Source organism: Fukomys damarensis, unplaced genomic scaffold (genome assembly GCF_012274545.1).
Source record: "Fukomys damarensis isolate Sample0158 unplaced genomic scaffold, DMR_v1.0_HiC HiC_scaffold_9, whole genome shotgun sequence".
Taxonomy (NCBI): domain Eukaryota; kingdom Metazoa; phylum Chordata; class Mammalia; order Rodentia; family Bathyergidae; genus Fukomys; species Fukomys damarensis.
This window is the reverse complement of record NW_022900921.1, coordinates 39,636,017-39,659,200: the sequence shown is the minus strand read 5'-3', so window position 1 is coordinate 39,659,200 and position 23,184 is coordinate 39,636,017. Positions and strand designations below refer to the sequence as shown.

At 35.9% G+C, this 23,184-nt stretch overlaps 1 protein-coding gene across 2 annotated transcripts in view; it reads right to left on the bottom strand.

Moving 5' to 3' along the window:
- Anapc1 (anaphase promoting complex subunit 1) overlaps positions 1-23,184 on the bottom strand; it is an 82,108-nt gene that overhangs the window by 3,581 nt on the left and 55,343 nt on the right. For both annotated transcript variants that reach the window (XM_010638180.3, XM_033761684.1), the window contains 16 exons: positions 22,854-22,988; positions 22,598-22,680; positions 21,081-21,159; positions 20,336-20,410; positions 17,302-17,378; positions 15,546-15,636; positions 15,404-15,457; positions 14,320-14,513; positions 12,580-12,666; positions 10,096-10,213; positions 9,163-9,240; positions 8,757-8,824; positions 7,488-7,626; positions 5,492-5,578; positions 4,337-4,432; positions 2,662-2,860 (listed from right to left, as the gene is read on the bottom strand). In XM_010638180.3, coding sequence (XP_010636482.1) covers positions 2,662-2,860; positions 4,337-4,432; positions 5,492-5,578; positions 7,488-7,626; positions 8,757-8,824; positions 9,163-9,240; positions 10,096-10,213; positions 12,580-12,666; positions 14,320-14,513; positions 15,404-15,457; positions 15,546-15,636; positions 17,302-17,378; positions 20,336-20,410; positions 21,081-21,159; positions 22,598-22,680; positions 22,854-22,988 — 1,660 coding nt within the window. The remainder of the gene's footprint in view (positions 1-2,661; positions 2,861-4,336; positions 4,433-5,491; positions 5,579-7,487; positions 7,627-8,756; positions 8,825-9,162; positions 9,241-10,095; positions 10,214-12,579; positions 12,667-14,319; positions 14,514-15,403; positions 15,458-15,545; positions 15,637-17,301; positions 17,379-20,335; positions 20,411-21,080; positions 21,160-22,597; positions 22,681-22,853; positions 22,989-23,184) is intronic.

Genomic DNA, 23,184 nt, shown 5'->3' with positions numbered 1-23,184 from the left:
AACGCCCTGCATTTCATGCCGATTCTGGTGGCCACACAGGAAAAGTTTATCTTGTATAACTGAATCAGAAGCCTTTGAAAAGGTTTAAGTAGAGCTCTTAGATAAATTTATTCTTTAAGAAACCATCAAGGGCCAGAGATTTAGCTCAGTGGTTCTGCTGTCTGCCTTGTAAGCACAAGGATCCAAGTTCGATCCCCGGTACTAAAAAAAAAAAAAAAAAAAAATAGAAACCATCTGTCTCTTGACCAGAGATATTAGAGAGGGGATAAGAATAAAAAGGAGGAACGTAACAATAATTCTGTTCCACACAAAAATCATAAAATGTGGACGTGTTTAAGAAACATTCAAGAGTTAAGACTGGAAGACTTTGGAGTGGACTGCCTACTGCAAGAGGGGAGATGGGAAAAGAAGGACGGATCCCAGAAGGGTCAAGGAAGGAACTAACAGTGAAATGGTGACAACAACTGAGAAAGAGTGATCAGAAAAGTTTTAAAGAGGTCCAGGGGAGCATGCTGTGACAAAGATCCAAGGAAAATAAGTTGTGAAAAGCTTCAATATTATAGAGATGGAGTGGTATAAAAACTGAAGACTCCACTAAACACACCGATGAGAATGTTGGTCTATGGGAGAAGGAAACCTTTGGGCTGGGAGAAGCAGCAGAGGGAGAGAATAAAGCAGGCAGGAAGAGATTTTTCTTTGAGTCGCAGATCATGGAAGAGAACACAATATTCACAGCATCTCTTCAATGCCTTTTCATGCCTCCTAGCTTCACCCCCTGCCTTCAGCACTAGGGACTGAACTCAGGGGTGCTCTACCATTGAACTACATTCTCAGCCCTTTTTATTTTTTTATTTTGAGATACAATCTAAGTTGCCCAGGTTGGGCTCAAACTTGCCATTCTCCTGCCTCAGCCTCCTAGTGTGCTGGAATTACAGTCATTTGCCACCACACGTGGCAGTGCCAAACACTGTGGCAAAATTTGGAAAATAATAGAGCACTGCAATGAGTTAAGGTTCAGATGAAACAAGCATGACAGAATGTTGGTAATTACTGAAGCTCAGAGAGGGCATTTATTATACCACTTTATTTACTTTGCAAATGCTCCACATTTTCCATAATAAATACTAAAAAGTTAATAAAACATTTAAAGTTCTTGAACTTAAAATTAAAACCCACTTTTTATGCCCAGAGTTAGTGAGGAGACAGACACATAATACGTCTATATAGTATGATAAATCTGCTGCATTTTCAGATTTAGGGAGTGCACTTTGGGGCATGAGTGACCTTAAAGATCCCTTGGGCATTTGTGATTTTCACTGAGATAAAATATAACCAGTATTTCCTGATGCAGAAATGCAGCCTTCGCTAGTGCTTGTGAGAAAAGTGGTAACCACTTACTTAAGAGTTTAAAAGTGTTTTTCATTAAAACTCAACACATTTTTGAAAAATCAGAATGGCAAGTAAGGTTTAGTGGAAGCTCACAGCTCTGCTGGGATCCACAGAGACCTTAACAGCAACGTGACAGTGAGGCACTGCTGCAAGGAGACTGCTAGAGTGTGAATCCCTTCTGTAACGGTGCAGCTCAGTCTGCAAAGATCCAAGGACATAGTTCTCATCAGCAGCAAAGGTTTGCTACGGGTGATCAAATGTAAAATTGAATTAAAAAAAAAAACAATTAAGTAATATATTTTTTCTAAAAATGAGAATAAAAGTGACTAACGAAAAACGTTATAAAATATACAATCTTTTTAAATGCCAAGAGAAAAGGACAGACTGGACACAGCTGTTTAAGAGTCTAAAACTGCTTGGGCTGGGGATTTAGCTCAGCAGTTCGTGGCCTGCCTTGCAAGCTCAAGAACCCAAGTTCAATCCCTGGTACCAAAAAAAAAAAAAGAGTCTAAAACTGCTGTTCTCCATGCACAACCCTTACAGTCTGGATCACAATTCAAGTTTTTTTTTTCCCAGAAGTTTATTTTTAGTATTACAGAGAGGTAGCTTTTAGCTGAATTATATTCAAATGTTAGATTAGGGATGGGGATTTAGCTCAGTGGTTCTGCCACCTGCCTCGCAAACTCAAGGTCCCAAGTTCAATCCGCGGTACCAAAAAAAAAAAAAAGAAAAGAAATGTTTAGGTAATACTGATTACTAACTGCTTAATGAATCAATCACAAATTCTTACTACTAATACTACTAAGATTTGTATTTACCTAAAGCAGGCTGCTTTGAATGAACTGAGAGGAATGGAAAGATCAGAGTCAACTATAGAAAACAACTCCAGGCATGCATAATATGTAAGATACATTCCCACTCATTTGCCTGTGGGTAGAAAGCTTCCACAACTTACAAGTACCTGTACACTTTCCTTGCAAACCAAGACAGCAGTGCAGCAAAAAGCCACTGTTACATTGCACCCAGGGTCCAAGGACAGGCTCAGGGTACTCCATCTAAATCTATAAGCTTATAAAGCTAAATTGGATACATATTTTTTTTTAAGAGAAGCTGAAGTAGATCATCAAAGTCTAACTCATCAGATTGGAAACATTAAATCTGTAGTCATTCTAGCTAATTCTTGGTTTCTCTTGCTCACCAATTAAATCTATGAAAATAGTGCCTCCCGACCCAGTGCATTCACAGAGCCTAAGGGCACAGTGCCATTGTTACCTTGCAGCCACTGGTCCAAGGTGTTATCAATAGTGCACTTCACCACAGGAAGGAACTCGGAATTCATGAAGAGCCCTTGCTTTGGGTGGTTCTGCAGCCGCTCCTGATGGCTTCGGGAGCTGAAAAACTCTAACACCAACTTTATTTGCCACAGTTCAGAAGTCTCAGACAGTTCTCTTCTTCCAAGTCTTCTTATAGCCTAGAGGAAGACAGCAATATATTAATGCTTCATACAGAAGTATTTTTACATGTGGCTCACAAGACCAACAAAGAGCAGTGGGGGATCCACCTTGTATGGTTATCTGTCTGCTTCAGAGAAGCCCTTCCCAGGACAAGTGCACAGCTCTTTCTTCAATACAACCCCAAGGAAGCAACTTTCAGTAAATGAGTTCATTCTTGCAAGGTGCAACATACCCAAATGAATAATCAACACTATAGAGGTGTACAGCCAGCATCTCTGGGAAACTCAGGTAGGGTGCAATGACATGATGGGTCAGGACAGATATGGGGAGGGAAAGTGCCGAAGGCAAGTAAGACCACTGATCTCCACTGCTCTTGACACCTATCCACAGTGTGGTCATGGCTACAACTGGGAGAATGCTTGCCCACAGACCTGCCCCTGACTGCGAAGGGTGAGAACATGGAGGGCAAAGGGTAGGGAATTCTCAGCCAGGAAATGAAGGCTTAGCTGCTGTACACAAGGACCATGAAAAGCAATGCCAGCAAATATCACAGATTTAGAATCTCTCACTGAGAAAAGGTGAATTTCAGACCATAAAAAAAAAAAAACAAAAAAAAAAACAGCATTCTGGACCTACCTGTTCATATCAGAAAATTCTTAATTCTTTTAATTAAGAATGCTATATAATACCACGTGGTTTTTATTTCACTTCTCAGTTTTCTAGAAGATTATTTTATCATTACAGATTATTTCTTTGGCTTTAAACACTAAGTCTCAAATGCTGATCTGTAATCTCTTTGTATCATATTCACTTGAAGAGCTGTTTAAAACTATTTTGTCTCAGAAATTCCAACTGATTAGCTGTGGAACAAGATTTGAGGATCTGTATTTTAAAATTTCCCAGACAAATTTTAGCCAGGTTAGAAAACTGCAAATTTGTGTTGGAAAGATGATATTATTAAAAAGTTGTATATATTACTATCAACACAAAATGAATAAAGTGGTCCAATCCTTTGGGAAAGCCATTAAGCATTATTTTCTGTATTACCCATATTAGGCTCTTTTAAAACCACAGTAACAAGAAAAAATTTTAAATGAACTCCACTCTCTAAGTCACTGTGCACTGATTCTGCAACTGCCTGTATCATACAGGTCTCGTTTTACATCTCCCTGCCATCATCAGGGCCCTATTTGCTTACACACTGCTCATTTGCTATCTTTTCCATGAAGAGGCTTTGCCAGGAGTGGGTCAGAGACTACTCAGGGATTGGGTGGAAGGGAGAATGTGCTGCTCATCCCCTAGGCAGGGGAGGAGGAGAGGGAGAATGGAGACAACTAGAGATTCTAACTGTAATACGGCTTCTTTTTTTAAGATTTCTAAAAGGGAGAAACTAAAAGGAAGAATATATAGGGAACTTTACTACACGAGTTTAGAAGGTCATTTGAAATTCAGAATAATCTCATCTGAATTAAAACAGGGTTCGGGAATCATACCTGATCCATTGCTATGTATGCAGGCAACATCTCTGGGGTCTCCTGGGTAACACATTCATAGAGTACTGAAGAAAAGAGATCCAGAATTTCCTGTTTCTGTGGAAAACCAGGAACATTTTGTAGCACATCAAAGCAGATTCCAAAATCAATTCAAGAAACAAAGGTATAACTAGTTCTACAGTGAATGAATGATATTACACAGTAATCTTTTTTCTTCATTTTTGAGACAAGGTCTTGCTGTGCAATTCAGACTATCCTCAGCCTCCCTAATGCTAGGATTACAGGCCTGCCATGTAATCTCACCATCATGCCTGCCGGTAATCTCAGAAAGGATTACCATATACAGAGGAAACAAAACTAATGAAATTATGAAAAAACATGAAAGGCAGTAAACACTGAAAACATAAATCATTTTAAGAATGAGAAAGGTACCAGCCATCAAAACTAATGTCTGTGAAATTTTAAGTTGTTTCTCCTGTTAAGGTAGGAATTTAAATTTAAACCATGGAAATGTAAACTTTCAAAAATATCCTCCTAGTACATTTGAGGCATGTCATTAATTTCAAAGAGAGATACTGATACTACATATGTTTTTGATAATCCATCAACAGAAATAATAACAAATTCGAGCCCTGAAGCTTAGCAAACCATATATAGACATTTCTCATTATGTGTTTTTTGTTTTTTGGTACCAGTGATTGAACTTGGGACCTTGTGCTTGCGAAGCAGGCCACAGAAGAGACATTCCTCGTTTAATAACTGAGTTCCATTCCTACAACTAAGTTGTTAAGTGAATTGGTCACTAAATGAGGAATTGTATAGAGTATATACATTACAATATTCAGAACAAAGAAATGGTCAAAGGAAACTCCAACTTGATGACTTTGCTTTTATTTGCATAACTCTTATATGCAGTACTCTCTAATGTGTAACATGATAAAACTACATTAATATACTATACAGTATAATCAGCAAAAATTACAGTATTGTATAAATAAGGTGTATAGTACCCAAAAAGAGATTCTGAGGCTCTACAAACAAGATGTACAGAATTGCATCCAAAAATAGACGGGTCATAAGTCCCAGCAGCAGGATAAAGTATGAACAGTCATTAACCAGATAGGTAATTAAATGAGGAATACTGGTAATATTTACCTGACCCATGTTCACAGTTGGTTTGCAGAAATACTCAGCAAATGACAAAAGTGCTGGATCAGAAGTAAATGCTGAAATTGTTTCAGGCTAAAATAAAAACAAAGACAAACCACAATAATGTGAGATAATAAAAGATCACTTACCTATCTCCTCAAATTGTAATGTAGAGTTGTTACCACCCCCATTTCTGTACAATGCTCCCATAAAATCCAAGATGTACAAACTTGTCAGAGCTTCACCACCCTGCTCAGCTGAGAAGTTATACAAAACTTTCATCAAAGGCCAATAATGAACTGGTATTCTTTCTTATACAGCTTATCCAAAAAAGACTTTTTCCTTCCTTTAATGTCTAACTAAAACGCCTGCTAGGAACTACAGCTGTTAAGGAAAAGTAAGGGCAATGGAGTATCTCACAAACAAACCTGTGACAAAATGACAAACAGCATATTATGTCACATACACGAGATCTTGGAATAATTAAAATCATACAGAAGAAAGCAGAATGGCAGATGCTAGGGGCCAAGACACAAAAATGGACATTAGCATTAAATGGGTATAGAATTTTAGATCTGTAAGACGAAATAGTTCCAGAGATGAACAACAGTGATGGTTTGACATTATCAATGTACTATCATTGGAAACAGTAAATTTTTTATTATGTATATTTTACCACAATAAAAGAAATTGGGGAAAACCTCCAGAAGCCATCAAGCAGTATTTTTATATTTATTTTTTGGTGCTGGGGATGGAACCAAGGCCTTGCACGTGCTAGGCAAAAGCTCACCACTGAGTACACACCCAGCCCATATTCTAATTTTTTAACATACTTTCCCTATTCAAACTCAAGTCTGAATTCGTCTATCTTCTTTACAAACTGTATTAGTCTTTGAAAAGGGCTCCAATTTTTAGAAGCAATAGAGCTAACTTAAATTAAACCCTGTTCAAAAATGCTTCAAAAGTATCTCATAGGGGCCAGGGATGTAGCTCAGTGGTACCTTGCCTACCTGGCAAGCACAAGATCCCTGGTACCAAAAAAAAATACTGTCAAACAAAATCATAGTCAATCTGGGAACTATTTATAGATTAAATTCTGGTAATTATTATAAAGGTGTGGTCATTATTAAGTGACTTAAAATGAAATATGGATTGAATTACAAGAAACATCTGTCTCCTACTGGGATGAAGAAAGAAGCCACACACTAGTGTTCTGGCTGCCCCTTAGCCTATCCATCTGCCACATATTTGCTGTCTGTAACTAGGGTCCTGACTGTCTTAAAGAGACTATCTTTAGCAAGCATATGTTTGCTCCTGGAATTCCTAAATATTGGGATTAAATTCTGAAATTTTAATGCTGGATCATGGAACACAGTTATAGTGTGGGAAACTTCAGTTCTCTAGAACAAAATATGTACTAACTCCTCCAAAGGAATGAGATTTATATGTTCTTTTAAGTATTTCTTCATTTCAAACACCATCATGTTGACAATCAAACACTACAAATAATAAAGTAATAAAAGAAGAATGAATCTATCAAAATTTCATCCTCCTCAAGCTCGAGAAACAAATGATGGTTTAAAAAAGGAATTTATGAAATGCTAGGTTGCAAAAACCTATTTCTATTTTTGCTATGAAGTCGCAAATTTGACTGAGTTGAGAGTGAATGAGTAGAAATAGCTATTTTTACGGTGTTAAGATACTGTGTGCCTTGTTGCTACTACATGTCAGTCTTACTTAGAGTACTGGCAGATTGCCCCTAGTTTATTATGCTGCCATTTAAAACAGCAAAGGGAGCAAAGGTCATCAGGCTTTACAACCTACAACAGTAAGAGAGGAAGCGAGGGCTGAGGATTTAGCTCAGCAGTGCTGGCAACTGCCTCACAAGCGCAAGGTCCCAATCTTGATCCCCAGTACCAAAAAAAAAAAAGAGAGATAGAGAGCAAGTGAGTTACGATTTTACTTCTTCTCATCTTTTGAGTTTTTCACCAGTCAATACTACCTTGAAAGCCCGGGCTTCAGAGTTCCTGTTGGCAACAGTCTGAGCCAACAAACTCTGCCACCCCATTGGATCTTCTTTGTAGGAGAGCTGACCTGCCCTGAGCTTAACATATAAAACCCCATCCTTGGAAAGAATGGACCTGGAAGAGAAAAACACAAACTTAATATGAGAGAGATAAAGCTATGTTTACAGAAGATAAAAGTCTTGACTATTCTCCACTGATGCATGTGATTATTTTCTATGTTTAAAATTAAGCCAGCCCTACAGGGAAGCCTCAAATAATATTCTACCTTCTTCGCATATCTAGATGCATGGTACTTGTTAAATGAAAAGGTATTCTGACTATCTGCTCAAATATGAACTTCATAGGGAGCATTTTATCTAACTCGGCTTGGCTTTCCTTTTAATCCCTAGCACTATGCATGGGACAGAGGCATAAATATGTAGTAACTGGTCTGCAGCAGAAAAGAAATAATATTACAAATCTAAAGATAACAGCACAGATATAAGCTATTATACATATAGAGAAACTGTAAATGGGAACTACACTATAAAAACTTTTATATGCTTGTTAAAACATTCTAAAATATAAAGATAATTTACATACTAAGGTATAAAATTAACACTCTAATTACTTGCATACAACTATTTGAATCCAAAAGAAATCTACTACACTGTTAAAATAGGAGAACATTCTAACAAAAGAGTAGTACTACAGAAGGCATGGTTTGACAAACATCAGTTGTTACAATAACATCCCTTCAAGCACATACATCTCAGCCCTATTTTCTTAAACCAGATCTTTTATTATTGTACCAAGAGACAATTCCATTACTTTTGTTTTGTTTTGTTTTGGTTTGGATTTTTAGAGACAGGGTCTCACTATGTAGTTGAGACTGACCTGGAACTCATTATGTAGCCCAGGCTGGTCTCCAACTCACAGTGATCCTCCTGCCTCGCCTCCTGAATGCTGGGATTACAGGCGTGCGCCACCACACCCAGCTCCATTACTTTTACAAGCTAAATTAGCTCAAATTCCTCAATGAATAAATGTAAATATTTAGGATTTCATCCAAATTAAAACTTTCACTTTCTAATATAAACCTGGTTCAAAGATATAAAGCACTTTATTCAATATATATCCTAACCAACGTTTTAAAGGAGACTGAGAGATAAGCAGTACTCTAGCCAATGATCTGCAATTCATACCTCCCCATATATTTCTATTAACTTTCTAAAAGGTACATTTGAGAAATTCAATATGCTTACTTCAAGTGTTGTGTTCCCTTGCTTAAATCGATGAGCAGTTCCCAGTATCTTGGGCCTTTAACTTTAATCTGCCAAGATAAATGTAAATGCAGTCAATTTGAAGCTGAAACAATGCCAATCTGACAAAGTGAAACCCATGCTTCTCAGAAGAAATGACAACAGCTGGAAACAGAGGCTAACAAAAAATATTTCCGGACAAAAAGGCATGTAAATCATGTTCTGAGCATACCTAACCTATCAGTAAAGATCTTCAGGACAAGAACTTCTCTTCTTCTTGACCTTCTTCCTGCTGCTGCTTTCCTGTTTCCTACCAAACAGAGGCTTCTGTACAGCTATCTTTAATGTCATGCTACTTCTATTTCAATTTATGACTTGGACAGACCTCCCTAAGTGACTCTCAACTTACCTGCTTTAAAAGGTGGAGCTCTGGAAGAAGGGTAGGAGCCATCAGTTCTTCTTTGGTTTGTTCATACCACTGAGTGCCCTTTACAAAGGTAAAAGTACAGCCACAGTTTATGAGGTGGTCAGTGGAAACCACAGAGAAGAAACAGCACTCCACACACCCCATCCCTTGAGTTCGTACAGGGTTGGTTCAGCAGCATAGAGACACTAAAGAGCTCCCATGTCAACTCCTTCCAGGGTGTTCATCCCACCCCTTTCAGGCTTACTGTTCCTAGGCCAGCAGCCCCAAGGAACTGCACTTGCACAGCTTTGGGGTTTAGGCACTTGCTGCCTTCTCTGCTGAGAACAACTCCCCTGGTAATTCTCAGCCCCCACAGAGTCCACCATATGGCTGCCCCAACTCCAGAGCTAGACAGGCGCTCTTGCTTTTCTATGAGTATTCCACACTCAGTTCCTCCAACTGTCACACTCTATTCTTCCCCCAGCTCCAATGTCACCTTACTTTTATATCTGAGAGTAGCAGAGTTTTGATACACAAAGGGAACTTCACAATCTGCTGAAGGATTTGGATACACGGCTTGTGACCTATTTGTACATCTAAATGAAAGATCTCTCATCAAATACAAAATTTGGGTTTTTCAAGTGCTCTGCCAACAAATCTAAGCATAGTTTTAACTCAACAAGTTTTTTAGAATACTACTATCAGCCATGTAAAATTAGCAGGAACATTTTCAAATTATAAACTCTAGGAACAAAATAACAGCAGATATTACCTATGAAATTATACCTACGGACTATGAATGAGTCTGAATGGCCTAGCTGAACATACAAGGACTTATTTGTATAAGACACATTTCACTAAACAACATGATTGAGATATTCTGACCTGCAAAGTTGAATGATAATAAAATTACAAATAAATGACAGGAAGAGTTACCTTGTAGGTAACTTCTAAGAGGGCATAGCATGGCGTATTTGTATCCACATCCACAGGTACCAGAAGCCTTGGTTCTGCAGCCAGTACATAGAGGTGCCGGAGAGCCTGGAGATGATACCTGGGTACAAAAATACAGAGGAGGTGACAACAATGAGATGAGCTTTACGACAGGACAGAGGCCAAAGCAGTATCTTTAAATGAAGAGCAATCTTTTTTTTTGGTACTGGGAATTGAACTCAGGATCTTGTGCTTGCAAGGTAGGCACAGAGCCACTGAGCTAAATCCCTGGCCCCAAAGAGAAATCTGAAAGGAAGATGACAAGTTCAATAAAAAAGTAATGGAGAAAATCTTTTTAAAAAGTATAATTGTGATCCTTGACCTAAGAGTTTCTTTATCTGAGTATTTTTTAAGTTTCATAGGAAAGTGAAAGTCATCTGAGCATGAAAAATATTACTAATGAGTTCACCACTGATAAAATCAGACCCTCCCAAATATCCCTCTCCACTCAACACAGGTATCTCTCTTGCTTCTCAGGAATGTATTTCCAGTTCTTTTTTTCTTCTTTCTCTTAAGGACTGATCGGAGGGCCAGTTTCAGAAAGAAAAGCGCTTTTACGTATACATACATGCACACAAGTATCTACACACATACTTTTGAAATATACAATAAAACAAAAACTGATGGAGAGATGACAATGTGTGTGTGTATATATGCATACTTTTGAGTTTTAAAAACTAAACTTTAAAATTTATATCTTAGAATGTAAACACACAAGTTTTTATATTTTCAATACCATAAGAGATAAAATCGGACTTCAGTTTTTTTGTTTGTTTGTTTGTACTGGGAATCAAACTCAGGACTTGCACCTGCCAGTCAGGCTCGTCACCACTGAGCTACATGCCAGAACAGACTTTAATTTTTTAAAAAAACTGTTTATAAAGAATAGTCTCTCTCTTCCCACCCAATTCTACTCACTCTTATAAATCTTATTAAAAATAAAATCAATAATGGTTAAAAAAAAAACCTGATGTTTATAAATTCCATGAAGATTCTTGACATTTATTATCAAATTGCTTTAACAGAATAGTAAACCAGGCTGGGCATGGACATGCTGTAATCCTAGCACTCTGGAAGCTGAGGGAAGAGAATCACCACAAGTTCGAGGCCAGTCTGGGCTACATAGTGAGTTCAAGACCAGCCTGAACTATATAACAAGACTCTGATTCAAAAAAAAAAAAAAAAAACTCCCAAAAGAACAAAAATAAAAAAGTAAACCAATTAACACTATGACCAGCAATATATGGATATAGCCCTCTACTTACACAATAACTAACAACTCAAAAACATTCTTCCTAAATGACAGGTGTGCAGCCACATGTCACAGCTGAAGTAGTTTAACAAAAGCGCTTATGCTCCATCTATCATTGAGTTTGGATTTCAGGTCAGGCCATCCTCCATCTAACAGGTACAATTGACACAGCAGTTAAAATGATGGCTTATAAAGACGAAGTGGGAAGGGAAATTTACTAAGAGAAAAGAAAAAATGTGAAAAAATGAAAAAATGGAAACAAAGTCTTATAAATAAAAAGGGTGAAAGAGGTGACTGGTAGGCAGGGGAATGGGGAAAAAACAAGAACCAAGATATATCATGTAAACGTACAAGATCCCAATGATAAATAGAACGGTACTGTTTGCTTTAAATGTACCAATAAACTTAATAGAAAAAGATAAAGTAAAATAAAATGATGGCTTAGTTGCTGCAAACAGCACTTAGGCTCTTCTCCCCAACCTGGTAAGCACTGCTGACCTTTCACTGGACAGAAAACCAGGTGCCTCCATTAAACACAGTGTGAGATGTCATTTAGAATGAGCTATTTTTTTCCCTTCCCCCATTATCAAGAAATCTGCATACTGAAAGCTTCAAGGAAGGAGTCAGTACTGGTTATTCTTTGTGCTCTAAAATACAGAACTTCTGTATTATCTATGTCTACAGGATTGGGGTCTGATCACTCACAGCTACTTCTAGATTACCTTGGATGTTTTGCTGCATTTTGCTTTTCTTATCTCTCTTGTGTCACATACAGAAAACATATGACTATGTTTTGTAAAAGAGAAAACTCAGAGAAACTGTCAATAAATCCAATGAATTTTTCTCTTGGAATTAATTATAGCAGAAAAGATATCTTCTTGAACTTCCCTTGATGACTCTTTTCTTTGATGAATCTGAGCCCAGAGATAACCTTGCTTGGCCTATTTCTCAATTCCAAGCCGTTCTACAGATTTCAGAATGGTGCACACTGGTCAGGCATCAGATGTGCAACAAAATTCTCTTCCAGTCTAATACTTTATAAGAGAAACTTAAAAGACTTAGCCAAGAAGATGACTAAGTTCAAGAACAGAAAATGCTAACTTGGAAAGAGGTTCATGAAACCAAACTACCACCAAATTATCGCCTTAGAGAACTTAAGAAATATCTATACTCACCGGTTATCAGTGCTGTGAGCGGGGAAGTGTGGGTAAAGGGCACAGAGAAGAGCGGCAATGGAAGAGTTCGATGTGCTCAAAGAATATCTGCAGAGCAAAGGTGAAAGGGATGGATGTCATTATGCCTATGCATATTTTCAAGATATTCTTTAGAATCAGGATATTGGAATATTCTGGCAAGCCATATTGCTAAAATGCCTTGATAAATACAAATGTTTCAACAGTGTGAATGTTTCAGCTAAGTCCTTAGTTGTTTCAAGATTGACTATTTAAGCAGAAGAAACATCCCATAAATGTTAAGGTTTAATCCCTGAATTAATTTAACTTAAAATAGGATAGTAGTGAGGGCCATGAAATAATCCTACAACTTATATACACTGAAAGTCATGCATGAAGTATGCCACCTTCTTCTTCCAGTACCTGACTTTTAAAAAGACAAGGTTTTGTTTTTTTTTAACTAGGTTTCATAAGTATTTTTTTTATGCTTCTGTAATGCATAATTATTCCTTTAGTGATGGACTAAATGAAAAGGTAAAGTTACCTTAAAAAGTTTTACATAAATGTATAACAACTGTTCCTCTAAACATAAATCATTTTTTCTATCAATAGGATACTATTTTCTATAAAAGTCATATTCACTTAGTAAAGGACCTTTTAAAATTTTCTTTCTTTCCTTCATAAATTTAGTACAGTAAATAGGCAATTTAGCCTAAAGGCCTAGAGTTTTTTGCTACAAACATTATTTTAAAATTAAGACCATAAAGAACATTGCATAAAACTACTTTGTAGCTATTCAATACAAAGATACACACATCCCCAAATCTCCATCCCTACCTTTTAAAATAACGTAGACTATAAATAAGAACTTATTCAGTGTACACACTCATATAGTTAATGAATTAGGAAGAAATTTCAATATCTAAGCAAAGAAATGCATCTGTTTTGGTAGGTGTATACTACAGACCATGTTTTTATCTCTACCATTTTGATATAACAAAATTCAAAGATGAAGGCTAAGGCATCAAATGTTAGAAACTTGAGGACTAAATGTAATGGCATAGGATAGACTGTAACTTTAAATGTTGTTAGAATACACAAATATTTAAAGCCTGATAATCACTGAAAAGGAAGTAGCAGAGTGGAAGAAAATTTATTCAATAAGAAAGAGGAACGAGTAGAGTCATACCATAAGGAATGATGAAGAAGCAACTAAGAGTATTAATAACCACAGGTGTTTTACTGAAAAAAAATTTCAAAAGCACAAAATAAGAGAATTTTTCATAGTAACACTTAACTTCTTAATTCTAAACAATTTTAAAAAGATAATCACACAAAACATGTTCAAAAATGTAATGTACACCTTCCTGACAATCATATTTTATACTACTAGAAATGTGAGCTCCAATGCTTAGAGGGAAATATAAGCCTCTAGGACTTGCAGAAGTTGTAGCAGTCAAGCAAAATCACATGCACTAGAGCTAAATTAGTGAGTGAATACACCACTTTCACAGGCTGGAAGATTCAATACTGAGATGATTCAATTCCCTTCAAAGTGCATTCTGTAGAATCAGTGCAGTTCTAACCAGTATTTTGTCAGTTTTTTTAGTACAGAAAAAGACAAATTCTAACATTTATATGCAAATGCAAAGAACTAAGAACAGATAATCAAAATCTAGGGTACTTTTACAGATCTCACTCAAAACAGTTTCATTAAGGGAAAAAAAATACACATCTATTTACCTTCCTCCTCCCAAATACAGAAGTCCAAGGGCCATGTGGTGAGCTAAGTGAAAACCATAGTTCATTTCACCACCTGTTTTCATGTGCAAGAAGCGACAGAGCTGCAAAACCTTCAGGTTCCCTGATCCAGCCATCACCATGGCAAGTGACAGCAGCACCACACTCAGGCAGGTTTCTAGGTTGTAGGGACCTGTCTGGTAACAGAGAAGACGACCTCAATGTATCACTGTTGTATGTCCACGTAACAAAGCCAAATCAGCCATCCTTACAAGACCAGGATTGTTGGTAATATCAAAAAAAAAAAAAAAATCTGTAAATACAACTATTTTTTTTTGTTTACAATATAGTTTAATTTAGAAAATTCAAAAATTAAGTATCAAGAAGGAAACAAGCACTTGGAATCCTACTACCCAATAACAATTGGCATTAAAATTTTAGATTTTTTTTCTCTGAATTATTCCATATACATCTATTTTTTTCAAATGAAATTGAGGTAATACTATATAAACTATTTTTCACCTTTTTAATAATTATACATTCTTCATGGACAAAAATTTTGTACATGACTTTGAAGGCCCCAAATGTGTAAGAATGTATGGATATGCCATATTCAAACTTGCCTGACTTTGGGAATTTTTGCTGTTTCTAATTTCCCATATGATAAATATTATCACATAATCTATGTGGTTTTTCACTAGGAAATAAAATCTTGCAGCCTTCCAGTTATCAGAGCCACAATGGTTCAAGAACAAATGAATCATTACTAAGGACTAGTTTGTTCTTTTTCTTTTAAAGGAAACCCCTGCTATTTGGTACTGAGACAGAACACCATGAAGTGTGACAGTCCCCAAAAGTTACAGACTCTGTATTTATTCTCTTGTCACATAAGACACCTGTGCATCCTTCAAAAGTCATCACATCTCATCTAATTAATCCTAGAACAAAGTCAGAAAGTCAGCTAATGTCTCATATCTCCCGCTTTAAATTCAAATAGCAGAGGTGTTTGACCACACATCATTAACTGAGTTGTCAGTGAATTTTCAAGTTTTATTTTATTATCAAGGAGAATTATGAAAATACTTACTATGGAAGCATTAGGTGCAGACAAATAAGTCATAAAATCTTTTGCAAATTTATGCTGGGAAAACAAAAGAAAAAAATCAAAGTTAAAAGAAACACCTTAAGGCTTTGGTAAAAATAAAAGAGTAAACCAAAACACTTCTTACCAAACAATTAAATGCTGATAAGTTTTCTGAGCCAGCAAATCGAAAACCCAGAGATAAACAGGCTCCTGCAATTATGTAGACATGCGCTTGCCTATAAACAGATTATAAGAAATTTAACACCATTATTATTTTCCTTTAGAATTCATTATTATGTAATACATTGGGGCAAAAATAATAAACATTCCTGTTCTCCAAACTGCTAATGTTCCAGTGTGACTTGAACCAATCACAGATTTCTATGTATAAGCACATGGCCCTTACCAATAAAGTCTTGATTATATTGTTTAATGTGTTCCACAAAGATAATTTTAGACTGCTGTCAATTTTTTTAATAGAGAAGGTAAAATAGGAGCATGTACATGCTAAATCTCCAATACTGTATTCTCAGGGCAAGACTCCACATTCATATAGGTAAATGGATGCACCTTGAGATCATACTTTTAAGTAAAATAAATCGGACACATATGTTTAAATATTGCACTGTTTCTCTTGTGTGAGAAACCAAAAACGTAAATAAGGACCAAAATGGATGACAGATATTGGATTCTGTTGATTTTTTTTTTTTTTTTTTGGTACCGGGAATCAAACACAGAACCCTGCATTTGCGAGACAGGTCCTCGGATGATAGATATTGGGAAGGAGGAAAAAAATCATTCAAATGGGAAGGGGACCAAGGGAGGGGGAAGGGGGAAGGGAAAAAAAAAGGAAAAGAAAAAGAGAGAACAAAAGGGAAAAAAATAAAAACAAAGCATTTATTAATAAGGAGGGGAAGAAGGGCTGAAGAGAATGGAAAGGAATGGGAAAAAAAAAGAATCAAGATATATTATGTACAGGTACAAATTTCCTGTGATGAATGGTATCATTATGTATATCAAAAGTATACCGATAAAATTAATTTTCAGAGTTCTGCCGCACAGTTTGTAATAGCTAAATCTTGGAAACAGCCCATTTGCCCATCCGTTGGAAACTGGATAAAGAAGATGTAGTTTTTCTATAAAATGGAATATTACTCAGCCATAAAGAACGAGAAAATAGATTCATTCATAGGACAATGGATACATATTGAAGATACACTCCTAAGTGAAATAAATAAGTCACACATGTGTAAATACCGAATAGTTTCTTTGGTGTGAATAATCTGCAATAATATATAAGATACTAAAAAGATTACTGACATTTAGAAATGGGAAGAAAGGACCCAAAGGTGTAGGGAAGGTGGGATGGGTAAGGGAAGGGTAATAAGGGAAAAGAAAAAAATGTGAGATAATGAAAAGATGGAAATAAAGTGTTTGTAGATGGGGAGGGGAGGAGGGGGTGAAGGGAGGGTAGGGGTAAGGGGAAAAAATGAGAATCAAGACTTGTCATGTAGAGGTACAAGATCCCAACAATGAATGTAACTGTACTGTATCCCTAAAATGTACCAATAAACTCAAAGCTGAAAAAAAAATAATAATTTTCAAAAAATTAGAAAAAAAGACAGCTTTAAAAAATAAAAATAAGGGATGGGGATGTGCTTCAGTGGTAAAGTATTTGCCTAGTACAAGGCTCTGGGTTCAGCACTACAATCATCAGCATCATCATCATCATCATAACCATGATAACCATAGACTAATCTTGTGAACAATCTGATAAACAGTGCTTAAAAATATGGAGGACTCAAATTACTCAAATCAAGAACAACAGTCCCCTATAATGTAAATTTCTGTTTAGTTATTGGATAGGTGCTAGAGTAGTTTATTTGTAATGTACTACTTACGACAAAGTTTCCAAATTCAGGTCCTCTGAGCAAGGCAATTCAATTTCACTCAGAGAGATACTATTTTCCCTTATAATCTGTCAAGACAGAAAGCAAGACTACTTGAATATAATTCAGTTACAAACATAATATTTTGAAGAACAGCTATTTGTCATAAAATAAGGTTTATCAAATCATTTCAATCAAAATATGATTAAATTTCAAATCTAAAATGAGGTAAATAAATAAGATTAAACAAGTATACTCCAAATCAATTCAATGTAGTAACATTTCACATTGGTCAAATGAAATACAATGATGAATTCAGTATTCAAAATTCTGTAGAAATGGGGCAGAAGAAGAAAGGGAGTAGGGAAGGGGCAGGGAAGCATTTGGAGAGAACTCTCATCAGAGACACATATTTCTTCATTTGATGTTTTGCATCATTAAGTGTACCTACCTACAAAGAAGTCAATCCTAGGCTAATTATCTGAGCTAAGCTAGGCAGTCAACAGTGTTAATAAGTAACTAGTATTTACAAAGACATCCCTTTTAGTATAGGTACTGAACAACTATCAGAAACTACCCAGAACATCTAGCTTTAACATCAGATTTGATCCTTTTTAAAAATACAAGTACAAATAAAGAAGAAAAGGCAATGTACTTTCTAAACACATTATCATGAGTACATGGAAGAAAAATACCACAGACTTTTTCTTTTCAGGAGAGAAAGCAATAAATAGTCACAAGTCACGAGTGACAGTCTTTATGTATTGAATATCCAATGGAAAACTTCAAACAGCTTTTTTGTTTGATAATCTCAGTGAGACAAGCAATTGTGTTGACTTTGTAATGGAAACTGATTGCTCCCTCCCCATCTTTCTCTTAATTCTGATTATTTACTCATAAAATGAGTGACATTCTAAAGAACTGATACCACTCCAAAGTGAATGATTAATTTATACACAGGTAACTTATTGTAGCATTCATATATACAAAAGCGTTTAGCTATGACAACATTTCTACTTTGACAGCAGGCTTTTCTATGCTTGGAGTCTTCAAAAGAGCATGTAACCTAGAGCCTGAAATCCCAGCAGTCACCTAAAAGCTCTGAGACCACAACTAAGTTTTCTGACTGCCCTATCCCTCCTCTATAAATGAACATAATAAAAGGTCCTATCTTCTAGGTTTCTATAAGAATTAGATAAGTTAATCTACTGAAAGCTCTGAAAATTAACTCTCAGCACATAGTAAGTTCTTTGTATTACTATAGTTATTCTTAGTCTGTACAACCCTTGGTCATAAACTAAGGAAAACATCACTAAGGATTTAAGTTCTAAGTAACTATTGAGGGGAAGCCCCCTCTTGAATCTGGTCCTTTGTCATCTGTGGTTTCTTTAAGAAGAAAAAAATCAAGAGTAGGAGTGACCAAACAGAGAGATGTGGTCACTTAAGAACAGGGGAAGTAGAACAGAAAATAAGCAAGAAAAGATGACTCAATTTCTGTCCTGTGCAAGGTCCAGTGACCTAACTGCTAGGTTTCAGTTGTATCCCACCATCAAACTGGGTGATTTAGGACAAGTCTATCCTCTTCCCACATAAAGATGATGCACTGAGCTCTAGTTACTGTGGAGTAGTTGCACAGAATTTTCACTGAAGCCTGATTCTTAACAGCCAAAATCTGGAACCTGCTCAGACAAAATCTGGAACAGCTCTGGCTCATAAAATGAGTACTACCTAATAATAAAAGGATGACCTAATAAACTCAATAATATCTCAAAATCATGTTGAAAGAAGTCATACAAAAAGATATATCCCATTAATATAAACTTCTACTTCAATAAAATTAATCCATTTTTGTGGAAAACAATGGTGGTTGCCTTAAGGTTTGAGAGTAACAAGTGAGTGTACAGACTGAGGGACAGGGCACAAAGAACACAGATTTGTTTCACTAGGTATATGCAGTAGTCAAACCTTACCAAACAGTACACTTAGGATTTGTGCATTTCATGGTAGAAAAATCTTATATTAAAAGGAAAAGTGTACATGTAAAAACGTGATATACTAAAATATTAGGAACAAGTTCATTACTGCCTGCAAATTTGAGATCCATTCAAAAGTAAAGGATCAAATGACAGATGTACTTTTAAGCAACTTTATACAGTAAAATACTGATTGTAGAATCAAATGGTAATATGAGTGTTCACACAAAGATATAAAGTTCTTTCAACCTTTATTTTGAGTTTACCTTATTGAAGGAAACAATCAAGTATTCCTTTTTGGTTTTTTTTTGGTTCTGGGGACCAAACTTTGGACCTTCCCTTTGCGAGGCAGGCGGCAGCACCACTGAGCTAAATCCCCACCCCACAATCTATTCTTAAGGATTAGATGTATTTTCAAATACAAAAAGGCTGAGAAACTACTATAAAAGGACAGTTGATTGACGTCAATGCTAATTACAGTATTTGATTCTAAATTTTTACAAAGGAGTTTGCTTATTTTTAAGTAAGATATTTGACTTAATAAACATGCTATAAAGAAATTAAAACCACTTATCACATAGATTAGGGATAATTGTCGCAAATAGCATCTTAGATAAATGTGTACTTACCCAGAATGAAAATATCACAAATATCTTTTTACTTTTTTGTGTGTGTGACAGGGTCTCTCTAAGTATGTGAACTCACTTTAGGCTCAGTCTGGCCTAAAACTCAGGGAGATCTTCCTGCTTCAGTTTCTAAACGGCTGGGATTATAGATGTATACGACCACGCCCAACTACATATTTTTTTAAAAGAACTTTGGTGTATTTAATTTTTAAAAAACTACAATTTCTATAGACCAAGGACCAAAAAAAAAAAAAAAAAAAAAAAAAAAAAAAAAAAAAAGGATGAAATCTATGGTCAGTACAAAATTTTAAATGAAAGTTCCTTTCTTTAAGAGATACTGTAATGGTCAATACTGCCTTCAGAAGAAAAAGTATTATATAGGATTTTGGAAAATCCTACAAGAAATCATGGTTTTACATTATTAAAAATATTTACTATTATACTTACTTGAGGAACATTGCTGTCAACCCACTTGGAATTTGGCAGAATATCATCCCACAAAATCAGGCATCTAGCAAGTGTCTTTAAAACAGCATTACAGATAAAATTAATTAGAACAGCAAAAGCTCACAGATTTTGTAGTAATACTAAATATAACCATGAAAGAATTACTTTCCAACTGATGACAATTTTGGAAAATAAGCATATAATATCTAAGCTACCAATTAAAATAAAAAAGAACAATTAAAATTGAGTTAATAACCCTCAAATTTTAGAGGTTCTGGAGAAGACTTCTAACTTGCTTATAAAAGGTAAGTCACAAAAGAGAGTATCATAGCTCTCCTTACACATCGTAATTTAAAGTCTTCTATGCTGTAAAATATTTTTAAAAGGATAAGTTTAGGCAATCACTGTCATTACAACCTTAACAGTATTATTACATCCTTAATCATAATACAAAAATGTAAAATAAAGCGATTAATAAAATTCTAGTCACTTGCTGCTTTTTAGGAAGTTCTGAATAATGGGAAAAGCTGAAATGTCAGTTAAGTATCACATATCCATGTGTTACCTTTCTCAGAACTACTGCATGTATTTGGGAAATTTTAAAAGAATATTACCAACTAGATATACTTGATGAATCGAAAGTAAAGGGATTTCTCATAAAGACATTTATATTGTAAGCTGTCCTGGAAACCACAAAGAGAGCCTTCTTATGTTAACAGAAATAAAAAATAACAAAGCAACATACCCTAAGCAAGAGAAATTCTGGTTTCACAAAGTCCAGCAAATACATGGTGTCAGGAGCTCGGAGCCAATCTGCAATGGATCTGTTGGTGGAGGATACCAGTGAGGGCTGCTGTTCAGCAGAGAGCAAGGTAATAAAGAAGCCTAAGACCTGGTTCAAAATAATTCTTCACTGATTCCTCCACACTACTCAATACTCTGCAACACAAGGGTTATTCCACATATATATGCTATGTCTTAGTAAAACATATGCTCCAGGGGGCAGATAATCTTAGTTTTCTTTTGTTCACTGAAATATCCCCAGTGCCAAAAAGGTAGTGACATACACATTCATCTAAACAACAGATGAATAAATGCATTTTACCACTTTGTTAATTTGGTACAAATTCACTTTTTCTAAAGACAGAAATTTAGAACACTAACAAATTTCATGAATCTTAAAATACTTTTTAGCTTAAAAGATTTACATGATATAATGGCTCTTACCCAACTTGTCTATGCCCCAACTTGTCCAAGCAAAGTATAAGAATAAATGCCAAAGTTTCAAGTTTTAGCAATTAGAGGAGACTGAGAAAGTAGGTTTGGTCATTAGATAAGCTTTTGAACTAAGTAGAAACCATTTTTATAAATGCTAGCTAAGAAAAAGAGTAATATTAAGTATCAACCATTCCTCATGATACACAAATTAATAAAAAGCAACTTGGGTGCTGTCTGGATGTCAATGACATAACCACAAAACAGAAACAAGTAAAAACTGGCAATTACACTTAGGTCCCTGCATCTGTGGGTTCCACGTCCAATTAAAGTATTTGGGGGGGCCGGAGATTTAGCTCAGTGGTTTCACCGCCTGCCTTGCAAACACAAGGGCCCGAGTTTGATCCCCGGTACCAAAAAAAAAAAAAGTATTTGGGGGAAAAACTGTCTGTGTTGAATATACGCAGTCTTTTTGTCATTATTCACTGAACAATACAGTATAACAACCATTTGGTTGGCATTTTTATAGTATTAAATACTATTAGTAATCTAGAGATGATTTAAACGTACAATAGAGGGCTACACATCATGGCACATGTCTGGGAGGCTGAGGCAGGAGGACCCCAAGTTCAAGCCCAACCTGGGCAACATAGTGACTTAGCAAGACCCTGTCTTAAAATGAAAAACAAAGAGCTAGGGATGTTTAGGGTCAAGCCCCTGGGTTCCATTCCCAGTAACAAGAAAAAAGAAGTATAGAAGAAGATGCACACAGTTTTTATGCAAATACTACACTGCTCTCTATATGGGACCTGAGCATCCTTGGATTTTGGTATCTGTGGAGTTCAAGAGCTAATGCCCTCCAGATACTGAAGGACAACTGCATATGGTCAAACAGGATAAAACAGCAAGATACACTCTTTCTTAATGAAATCTGAGTAACTTACAATACTTATGAGAATGAAAACCATGCTGCTTTATCATAGGGAAAATAAACAGGTGAGAAAAGATGTCATACTGTCCCAGTCAGGCGGGCAATGGTACAAATACCTGTTATTGGTTTTTAAGTAGATCATAGCCAAAGCTAGAGTAGCACCTGGACAAGTCACATCCACATTTATGGTATCACCTTCCTAATGAGAGAAAAGTGATTCATGTAAAGAGTTCTGTATTATTATATAACATATCTGAATATTAGCTTATTCTTAAAATTAGCATATTTATAACTGTATTGGTAAGGAAAATACTACTTCAAATTAATTCCTAGCTTCTGGCACCTTGATCTGTTACTGTGATTTGGACTTACTTTGATTTGGTAACTTGGAGATTTATGTCTCTCCCTGTGTGTTCCCACTTGGAAGCGTCTGTGACCTCCAACCATGTACTGATACAGCTGCTCGGGCACGTTGAGGTCAGACATACCTATCAAGTTACTGCCATGCTGGAAAGTAAAATAACACGTGAGAAGAGAAATCTCATAGAAGAAAATCCATAAGACACTCATGACAAATAAGGGACCAAACTACCTTTAAAGCATGGTTCTTTGGTTTTTTTAAATTTATTTTCAATTAAACATTACTCATGAGACAATGTTCAAACTATTTGTATGTTCAGTTTAAGTACTTCCATAAAATACA